Source organism: Meleagris gallopavo, chromosome 1, assembly GCF_000146605.3.
Source record: "Meleagris gallopavo isolate NT-WF06-2002-E0010 breed Aviagen turkey brand Nicholas breeding stock chromosome 1, Turkey_5.1, whole genome shotgun sequence".
NCBI lineage: Eukaryota > Metazoa > Chordata > Aves > Galliformes > Phasianidae > Meleagris > Meleagris gallopavo.
The window spans coordinates 47,458,522-47,469,100 of NC_015011.2; the positions used below are offsets into that span (position 1 = coordinate 47,458,522).

Genomic DNA, 10,579 nt, shown 5'->3' on the forward strand with positions numbered 1-10,579 from the left:
TCCCGATTGGCTGGGAAGAGATTGGAGTGTGACTGCAATTACAAGAATAACCACTATTTTCTGTAAAAAGGAGGAGCTGAAGCTCACTGTGTGAAACCAAGTGCCTGATACTTGCAGTAGTTTCCTGTGCACTCAGCAGCACTGTCTCTTGTGCTTCTGCTTATTTGGACAAACATTTCCTCCTGCTGTAAGTACATGGATGGATTTTTGTATAACTACAGCCAACATGAGATGCCTGAAGGAGAGTGTACAGATGCTGATGCTAGAGAGGCAACTTCAGAAGATGTCAGGTATGTTGCATTGGGGTTGTCTCTGGGTAAACTTACCATGTTTAACCCTAAGAGATCTGGGGGCTTGCAAAAAAATGATCTGCAAAGACTTCTTGGCCATGAAATATTTCAGTAAAAGCTTGATTTTCTACTTCATATCCGGTGGAACTTCCCTGTGGAATCACAGGGCCAGTTAGTCCTGCAATAGCATTCAGCTTCAAAGGTAAGGCAGACGTTATACAGATGTGAGAGAAAAAGAAACTGGAAAGAATCTTATGAGCAGCCTAACAGAACTAAGATTTTCAGGGGCTCCCTGTCCTTTGTTGTGAGAGAAAAGATTGATTTAAATGCAGATTTTATCCTGAACTTCTGAACTCAGTGAAAAACAGGTGTCCTCAATTAAAGTCTGGAGATCAGGTGATTTAGCTGAAAACCAACTCATTCAAGTAAACGAAACCGAAATCCATTTCAGCGAGAGAGTAATAGGAAAGTCATGGCAGAGATGGGCACAACAGCCCCTTGTAGCAGTCACGCAGATGTGGATTTGCATAAATTGATGCTTAGGCTCTCCCTGATGCTGCCTTGCAGTGGGAGGGAGCTTGCTGTGTTCTCTACCTGTACCTGAGCTGCAGGAGCATCGGAGCTTGAAACTGTGTTTACTATAGTTAGTTGATGTTTGGGATTTTCATTACAAAACAGGGTACAGAAAAAGTTAGAAACTGCCTGTTTCTGTATTGCATCCAGAGGTGTGCTGAACCATTGTGTGCCCTGGAGCCTGTACCGTGGCTCTGATCTATTCACCAGCGTGGATGATGCCATGGAGTATCTGCTCGTGGGGCTGGGTGCCTTTTAGAAGGTGCATCTTCAGAATATGTCATCTTTTTTTATTCTTCATTTTCAGAATTCTCTTTTATTTTACTTCTTATTTTTTTCAGAAGAGAAACATTTAGTATCCCACATCAAATATCAATCTATGGAAGCAATACTTTAGAGAAGGAGACATTAAAACCTGATCTGCCAGAAAGGCTGGAATGGTTGGAAAAAGAAGTTTGGTGAGTTTGGCGACCAGAAATTATCTTTTAAATACTCATTCTGATGGTCTGAAGTGATGGACTCCTGCAGTTTCACCATTGTCCTTTGTGCTCCCAGCCTTTATGGCAAGGGCTATTAGAACAGTAGGTACCTCTGCAAAGAAAACTCAAGGGCTCTTTCCAGAGACAAAAGCAGATGCTTTTTGATTGTCACCTACCCTGAGACATAACTTGCTGAGGCTGCCAATAAAAATACAACCCGGCTCATGCCTGGCCTGGTGCAGCCCTAGGACAGCCCTACTGTGGCATGCGTGGGCCAGATCAGATGCGTGATTAACCCTGCAAGCAAACAAAGCAAACAGGCAAGCAAGAAAACTGAGCAAGCAACAGACAAGCAAACAAGAAAAAACTGTGCTGTGTGGCAGCAGGGTCTTAGTCACAAGTTGCAGATAAGTGGTGCAGAGAAGGCAGAGTTGCAGATGGCGTTGCTACTCTAGATGTGTTTTCAACCATGTTGCAAAGTTGTGTTGATTGTAATGTGTTTTATCATTTCATTCTTCCTTGATGGACTGATGGACGGTGTGAATAGTTCTTGGAGTGATTATTTTGTGGCGCAACTACAACTTCTGCAGAAGTTCTGCAGGTACTGTGATTATATGTATTAAGAATTTATATGAAGAGAAAAGCATAATGTTGTTGTGACTTTTACTAAAACATATTCAAACTTTGGTTATCAGAGCTCTGTTCTCCAAGGCACATCAAACTAACTTTCTTCTATTTGACTCTATTTGCATGGCCAGGCATAAGCTCCAAGACAGGTTTGTCTTGGAGTGCAGAGAACATTGCCATGACATGTAAAAGGAAATGATCATGTTGTAATATAAACTTTAGATTCCATATAACGACATTGCTGAATAGGTAATGGCTGAAGAAGCTCCCCAAAGGTAAAGGCATGCATCCCAAAGGATGGGGAGGTGGTAAAGGCAACGCTGAAAACACTTTGAGTAGATATGCAGAGTCAGACATGGGAATTTTTGGTGAAAGCTGCCCTCCAAGGCTATGAGCTAAGAACACACTGATGGAAGACATTGGTGCTGGAATGGTGGGAAGAAAGAGGGATGCAGTTATTCAGGAAGAAAAAATTAAAAAGAAATAATTAATGAATGATATTTAGAGTATAAAATGCAAACATAAATAATCCTCAATAACTACAGCCAGGAGGGAATAACTTCAATTGGTGTAGTTGGATTTCCAAACAATTCCTGAACACTGCACAGCTTTGTGGAGAAGAGGCTTTCCTGTTGGGATTTCAGTGAGGACAACTTGTGGTACTCTAAAGTTTCTGAACATGGTTGGAGTATCTTTAGCGTCATGAGAGGCTTTCTGATGTGCAGCTCTGTATAGCCTGATAGTGAGGACAGTAAGAAAGAGAAACATTCACATATTCTGAAACTTAGGAGATTTCTTCAGGAGTGTCTCAAAGTTTGAGACTTAAGTTGATGTCAGGCAAAGGTTCCCAGACCGTGGACATAGACTCAAATAATGGCCAAGTTTAGTTATTCTTGTCTCTAATTCAGTTTGCCTAATTAAAGAAAGTTGTCAGCAAATCCATGTAGATTCAGATTACACCCCCTGCATTCAGATCCCCATTCTTCATTTGTTCTCAAGTCTGTTGATTAACATTGATAGCTTCTCCCATCTTTAGGTAGATTGCTGCATCTGACCTTTCTATGAGGCAGGAGGCAAACAGCTCTGACCCTCCCCACAACCAGAAACATGGGAGCTCTCAGGAGTTAACACTGGGTGTTTCTGAATTTGCTCATCCCTGTTTTGTCCTTTCACCTAGAGCCAGTCATTTTTCTCCAGTAAACGTACTGCATTTAACACTTCCAAATTTAGACAGACTCCAAAAACAATATTTCTGCATGCAGTAATGAAGGTAATTTAATTGGCAGCTCATAGACTTGATGGGATAATCCACAAGATCAAAATATTAATATGAGACGGTATAGCGTACTGTGAAAGGAGTGGAAAGAAACATGGGAGAAGTCTCCTTTAAATTAGAACTGTATGAGATCTACAACGCAAAAATAAATATAACTTCTAAAAAACGCCAGTGAATGATAAGAAAAAAAACGAAGAATCACTTTCATGGTGTGAGTATGCCACAGACCAAATACCTAGGCAAGTTTTCTTGCTGCCACTACCTGACCTGGTTCATTCTTTCAAAAGAGCATTCTCTGACTCTTTAGACTCATCCACTGGAGGAAAAGTTGATTGAAATTACCCAGATATCTGTAGAGAAACAAATCCAAGAAAACAGAAAAACTCTGACAGGTTTGGGATGTTTGATGATAATGTTTTGAAGTTAAAGAAGAAAACTGAGAAGAGATGAGATTCCAACCAGAGGAGAATACCTGTGTTTTTCTGGAGCCCATTGATGTCTTCTTGTGTCACCTCTAATCCTTGTAACCCCATCTCCCTTTTTTCTACTCGAGGTAGCTCTCCCCTTGTTCTAAATCCTAGGTGGGAGCTTCAGGGGAGGTTATTTAGCTGGTTACGTGATGTGTTTCCTGGGTGCTCTACGCCTTCCCATCTGACAGCATTTTTATTGAAATTTGGGGGATTCCATGGGGACAAGTCTACCATTGTACCAGTATCCTAATACAAAGAAACACATCTCAAACTAAACTTGTTGCAGTGCATCTTCTCAAAGCATCATCCAAAAAGAGGTTCCAGAGAAAGAAGAATATGAGAAGCTCAAAGAGCGGGTGAGAGATCTAGAGGCACGGTAAGGCATTTGTTCACATTCCTGATGCAGTGTGTGTTCTTACACCGAAGAGCCAGGCACTTCTTGTTTCCCCCAGTCCACAGAGACTCTTTTTTTTTTTTTTTTTGCTTTGTTTTGTTTGAGAAGGTAGCCTAGGCACCCTTTCCCCAGACTTTGGATTCTGATTGCTGGAAGATAGTTTGCTCTGTCCTGAAAAGGAGATGTTCCCAGGGTGAACGTGTTAATAAAAGGAATCAGCTGACAATGACATAAATACTGCTCTTTGATCATATTCTACTGTGACCATGCAAAACTGAGCTGGTAAAGCAGTATTTCCCACGCGAAAGCTGCTTGTTCTCCAGTATGGTACTGTTAGGAACTACACTGTAGAAAATATGGTATTTATGCTGTAAAATAGTTACATTAATCCACTGTTTTGTCTTATCTTAGCTAACTTTTTTCATACCTTCCTCATTCTAGAAACCAAAAGCTCTTGTCTAAAGTAGTGAGCATGCACAAGCACTCAGAGAACATAAATGACCCTTTCCACTTGTCTGCTGTGCTGGATATGTATAGGATGCTTAAGCTACAAGAATGGGGAAAATGCTGGAGCAGCTCAGACCGTTTGTCCTATCCAAAGGCCAGCAACATAATTAAGGTTTGTTCATGTCCACTTTATCAATCTGAATCATACCAAGTTGATATTCTATAGACAGTATAGCAGGCTTTGAGCATTTAGTCATTCTGTATCAGACAAGATTGGACAATAATGAGACTACACCTCTGTTGTTCCAGTCCAGCAGGGCCTGTGTAATGCTATAGAGAGAAAAGTGACTGAGACTTGCTTCCTCCTGCCTTTCAGAAGAACACGTTCAAATCCCAGTCCCATATCTCACCCATGTTAAGGAAAACATAGTCCAGTTTCCTTATGGTTGACACTTTAGGTACTGTATGGGAGATCCCAGTTGATGGATGACTCTTTTCTCTGATCCCGAGAGTGTTTAAAGGAAAGTACCAAAATGGTAGAATTTGAAGGACAAGGGTGAGGTGAAGCATTTATTAGCACATGGATACTGAAAAATGGCCTTCAACATGCAAACAGCTCACAGAAATATTTATTTCCCAGGTATTAAAGAAGTATTTGAGTCAATTAGGGATCCCACAGTTTACTGATCAGGTGTTCTCTATACATTACAGAAGCTGTTTGATGCGTGTGAGAGAGATATTGAGAAGAGAAAAACTGGCATACTTGAAATCCTTGGCTTTCCATCTTCATATGATGCTGCGAATACCTGCAAACAAGTACTTCATATCTTTGTGTAACTGTGCCCAGGCTGTGGGATTACAGGGTTACCTTTATTTAGAGCTCAGCTTTTGCTAGGGAGGCTGTTCAAAATATACTGGCAAGGACAGCAGGGAGAAGTGTCCCACAGACACATGCAGTCCTGCATGTTTGAATTGTACCTTAGGCACATTTACAAATGCAGAAAGCATTTCTGCATGTTGCTTTTATGGGATCTTCCTCCACAGCCTGAAGCTGGAGGCTTCTCTGTTTCTAATCGACGTGATCTGAAAAACACAAACTCCCAGTGCTCAGGGAGTGAACTGCTGGTGTCACATGCTAACAGTCTGCTTCGTGCTGTGCTTGGTTTTTAGGAGCTGATGCCAGACATAACGAAACTCTTAAGATACGGCTATTATCATAACGACTCAGGCATTAAAAAAATTACTAAGGTAAGTTAAGATAGATGCCAGGATTAAGGAGAGGGATTCAAGTTTCTGGCATGTCTGTGCAGTTTGTTACAAAATGGAATATGTCTCACTTCTGTTTGGAGGTTTTTTCCACTTGTAAGAGGGTCTTCCTGCCCAGATACTCCCCTATATTCCCACAGACAAGGCCAGAGCTACACATAACATTTTACCTCCCCAGAGCTGCATCAGGAGCAGTGGGGAGCGGCAAGACAGGCAGGGCAGGGTGCCCTCATCAGCAAGGGTACAGTCCTACCAGACCAAAGCAAGGTGAGCAGAGCAGGTCTGGTGACAGTGATCAGGGTCAGCCACAGAGAGGTGATCGCCAACCAGGTAAGCCCACAGTGACAAGGCAAACTGAGGCTGAGATGAGAAGTTGGTCTATGGGTCAGATGAAACAATATAAAGCTGGGCACAGGCACCCTTCTGATCCTGAAGCAGCTCCTGTGCTGGGGGTGGGGTGCATGTGGGTTGAGGCCCCTGATGAGGCTTCCCATAACTTCTCATGTCACTCCTGCAAGCTTTTTGCAGCAGTCTCATCCAAAGTTGTACAGCCATGCTGTATCAGAGCTGACACTGTGCACAAGCAGTCAAACCCCTAGAGAGGCAGGGGAAAGCTTGCAGAAGCTGTTGGTGTGTTCAGAGCCTAGTTGCTATCCAAGTGAACTACAGTCCAGTTTTTTTCCCCCCAAGAAATACAACTATATGAAGTTTCCAGAGAGCAGCTTCATTCTTTTGCATCTTGCTGGGCCCTTTCCAAATTTCAGCCTTGACAAGCTCTTTGTGAAGCTCTCTTGTATATGAGGAAATATAGACATCCAGGCAGCTGCTGGATGTTGTTATGGTCTAGAAGCCAAGACTTAGTAAACAGAAGGTCCTTTGGGTGACACTGGGACCCCTGTCTGGCCCACTTAAAGAGTACTATCAGCTTTGACAAATGAACTTTAACACTTGGATCATGTGGGGCACATCTGCACAGAATGTGAGTAGGGAGGCAAGGTCTGCTTATCAAAGTCATACCATAAAGCTGTGAAAATGTTCTTGATTTTCAGCAAGCTGATGGTCCTCTGAAAAGTATCAATCATGAGCAATTTGCACTGAAGTGCTGTAGAGTTTTCTGTTTGCTGCTTCTTCAGGACTCACCAGTTAAGGCTGTATGGAACATACATGAAAGCTTTCTTCAATATTTAGAGCACGTGGACCAGCAAGACTTAAAGTACTGTGAAAGAACAGAGCTTCGAATTCTATGGCCCATGCTGATGAATGGGGTAAATGTCATTGAGAGAGGTGTAGTGTGGAATGAAAAGTAACAAGGCTTTAATGTCAAGCTTATCCTTACATGATCATAAGAAGATTAAATAGCTGTTGTGCAATTTGTTGCTTTTCTTTCTCCTGTGAGCAGCCTGCTTTTCATATCTAGTTAAATGTTTCTGGTTTGGAACACCAAGAATAAACTAATATCAAACACCTACTGAAAAGTGAAAGTGTTTCCCTTGGTGGAGTGCATACATTTTATCTAACTCTGATTGTCATTATCTCTAGATAGCACTTGTGTGGAAACAGAACCTGTGTTTCTAGCCTATCTCACTTCTGCAGATTCTTTTATGGCCTCAAATTCCACCAGAGGAGATTCAGGTTGGATATTAGGAAAACTTCTCCAAAAGAGTGGTCAGGCACTGGAACAGGCTGCCCAGGGAGGTGGTGGAGGGTGGGACAAAGAAAGGCATTATGAACAAAAGACCTTGCAAATGAGTTAACAAGCTTAGTAGCTTCTTGCACCATACACATCCACAGACAGAAATACGGTTGCATTTTTCATTTATTTTCTCTGTATCCTCTTTAGAAACCAGTGAGATAACACTGGTGGGGCAACCACAGCGGCCTAATTTTGAAATATATAAGCCTACTCAGTAGGAAAGCTTAGAATGTAAAATACTTTGAAAAGATACTTTTTTTAATGAGGCATTAAATAAAAGTAACAGATTATAATAAACACAGCTAAAAAAGCAGTGTGCTCAACCAGAGCTGGATACGCAAGAAGCATCTCAAAATCACTGCCCCATATTAACATGGTGGTAGACACTTTCAAGGAATTTGCTTTTTCAGAAGGAAGTGGACAGGCCTGAACCCTCACAGCCAGCATCCCACAGTGACTTTATAGTTGGGTTTTTAATAGCAATGTGTTATCTGAAACAACCCTGGGAACACAATTGCCACCCTGCCAAAGAACGCCCAGGGGAGAGCTGAGGCACAACAAGGCTTGGTGGCTGCACTCCTCAGAAGAGCTGACCCTGTGATGAAGAGAGGTGATGAGCTGGCACTGTGCAAACAGGGCCTCTTAGGAAGGACTGGCAGGCTTTCTACACAAAGCCTTCCCAATTTGCAGGTTTCATTGAAAAGTCTGCAAACAGGATCATACTACTTGGTCAATCTAATCCTCCAGGATTTCTCAAAGCTTTTGAAAAAAATCTTTCACCACAGGCTCTCAAAGTATCTAAGCCGTCATGGGGCAAGAGAAGGCCTATAATGAATAAATGATTGGCTAAAACACAGGGAAAAGAGGGTAAGGGTAAATGGAGAAAAACCACCTATGGCATCTGGCAGAGTCTTTGTAGTTTAACATGGTGGAGAGTGGCCTTTAAAAGGATGAGCAAGGAGGTTACAGTTTTCTAATGATATGAAATGATTTGGGATTATGAAGATGATCATAGTATCACAGAATGGTGGGGTTGGAAGAGACCTCAGAGCCCACCCAGTCCCACCCCGTGCCATGGGCAGGGCTGCCATCTCCCCAGCTCAGGCTGCCCAGAGCCCCATCCAACCTGGCCTTGAACCTCCAGGGATGGGGCACCCACAGCACTCTGGGCCAGCACCTCGCTGCCCTCTGAATAAAGAATTTCCACCTAACTTCTAATGTAAATCTTTCCTCTTTCAATTTAAAGCCATTTCCCCTTGTTCACTATTAGATTTTGTAAAAAATCATGTACTTCATGTACTGGAAGGCTGCAATGAGGTCCCCCTGCAGCCTTCTCTTCTCCATACTGAACAGGCCCATCTCCCTCATCCTGTCTTCATAGGAAAAGTTCTTCAGCCCTCTGTGACCTCCTCTGGACCCACTCCAACAGCCCCACATCTTTCCTGTGCTGAGGCCCCAGGCCTGGATGCTGTACTCCAGCTGGGGCCTTACAAAGGCAGAGCAGAGGGGGACAATCACCTCACTCACCCTGCTGGCCACACTTCTTTTGGTGCAGCCCAGGATACTGTTGGCCCTCTGGGCTGCAAGTGCTCACTGTTGGCTCATGTCCATGATGAGAGGACAGCAGAAGATTTCACACACTGAGTGACTGAGTGGCAATAAAATAGCAGAATTTTGGTGTGTATAAATGCAGCAATGCTTCTGAGGGAAAGAAATTCTCACTGCACAGACAAAAGACAAGCAGCAAAATGATGTGGCTTTGATAGATAGCTGCCTGAAATCATCAAGAGTGACTGAAAAATTAAATCCAGTATTAGGAAACATTGGCAAATGAGCAGGCAACAAGACAGAACACATCTGGATTTGCTATTTGTCTCTTCTGATACCCCGACACTGGAAACTGGAAAAGGACTCCTCACGTGGAAGAGGAGTGACTTGGGGAGTGGCAAATGGAAGAGAAAGTGGGCTGAAGCTGGGTGCACACCGCCTTTGATTCCAAGAGCGAGACTGGCAGATGGAAGGGAAGCCAGCAAGACGAGGTGGCTATCCATGCCAGTGGGCTGCACTCTGCCAGAGGACATTGCAGTCGTGCAGCTGTCACTGGGATCAAGGAGCCCCGCCGGGTGTCTGGGGGGATGAGCTCCACTGAGGTGATGAACCAGACATGAGCAGCTGGCAGCGCACAATGAGGAAGTGCTGTAAATGCCCATTCTGATTTGATTCTCCCTGTTTGTGGATGCTGTTCTGGTTAACCCAGATTTTCACGTGATCCATAAATGATGCAGTTGGGCTTCTCATGGGGTTCAGCACAGGGGGGCAAGGAGCCTCACACTCAACCCTCCTGACTGCGCTGTCTCCCTGCAAGTAGGAAGCAAGACACAGGGGAGACGCAGCTTGAATCTGAGCCGCTTGGGCCGCTTTTTATGCTCAGAGGGATTCGATGAAAGGAAGATAGGCTTGAACTGTTTGGGCCGCACCGCATCAGAGCGGAGAAGAGAGGCTGCAGCCACACTCAGCACGTTGCTCCGGGACAACGAACGCCACACGGCGGCGTGCACACGGGGCAGCTCCCAGCCCCGCCCCGCAGCATAGAGCAGCTCCGCCTCAGGAGCCGCCCTACGGGCTCTGTCCTTCGAACTCTACGCACAAAGGGTCGGGCAGATCATTGCACCTGGGCATCCCGCGAAGTAAGCGGGTCACCCGGGGACGACCTGTACCCGCGCAAAAATTCCTCTCACATCAGTAGTGAGGACCCGGGCGTCACCCCGGGTCGTTATTTTCCTTACTCATAAGTTTAAGGCATAAACTACCTTTCTAGGTCTTGTCAGGAGGGCCCTACGCTTGGCCTCTCGTGGTCAGGGCGAGCGGCCCTCCCTGCTCCCTTAAGATTCCCCGGCTGTGCCCTCACTCCCTCCACCCTTTCGTCCGTTTCTCTCGCTGCTCTGAGCAGCCGCGGGCCGGAACGCGCCGGTACCGGTATGCAAATAAGAGCTGAAGCGCCGCGCGGGGTTGTGGGAGTGTCGAGCTCGCGCGCGTCCTCCCCCACCCCCTACGCGCTCGGGTG

At 44.6% G+C, this 10,579-nt stretch overlaps 1 protein-coding gene and 1 non-coding gene across 3 annotated transcripts; one reads left to right on the forward strand and one right to left on the reverse strand.

Annotated features, from left to right (window-relative positions):
- The first annotated feature begins 68 nt into the window (after positions 1 to 68).
- LOC104910765 lies at positions 69 to 7,307 on the forward strand. 2 transcript variants are annotated; one of them, XM_010710167.3, is made up of 8 exons: positions 69 to 290; positions 1,205 to 1,321; positions 1,890 to 1,943; positions 4,002 to 4,091; positions 4,551 to 4,728; positions 5,268 to 5,372; positions 5,727 to 5,804; positions 6,872 to 7,307. In XM_010710167.3, exons 1-8 carry the CDS (start codon positions 196 to 198, stop codon positions 7,127 to 7,129), a joined length of 975 nt encoding a protein of 324 aa, XP_010708469.1. In that variant the 5' UTR covers positions 69 to 195; the 3' UTR covers positions 7,130 to 7,307. The 2 variants fall into 2 exon arrangements, with proteins under 2 accessions (XP_010708469.1, XP_010708475.1); XM_010710173.3 differs by lacking the exon at positions 1,890 to 1,943.
- A 2,862-nt stretch (positions 7,308 to 10,169) lies between these two features.
- Positions 10,170 to 10,318, reverse strand: LOC116216219. The gene has a single exon (XR_004158678.1). It is a non-coding gene; the product is annotated as a U12 minor spliceosomal RNA (small nuclear RNA).
- Between the last annotated feature and the right edge of the window lie 261 nt (positions 10,319 to 10,579).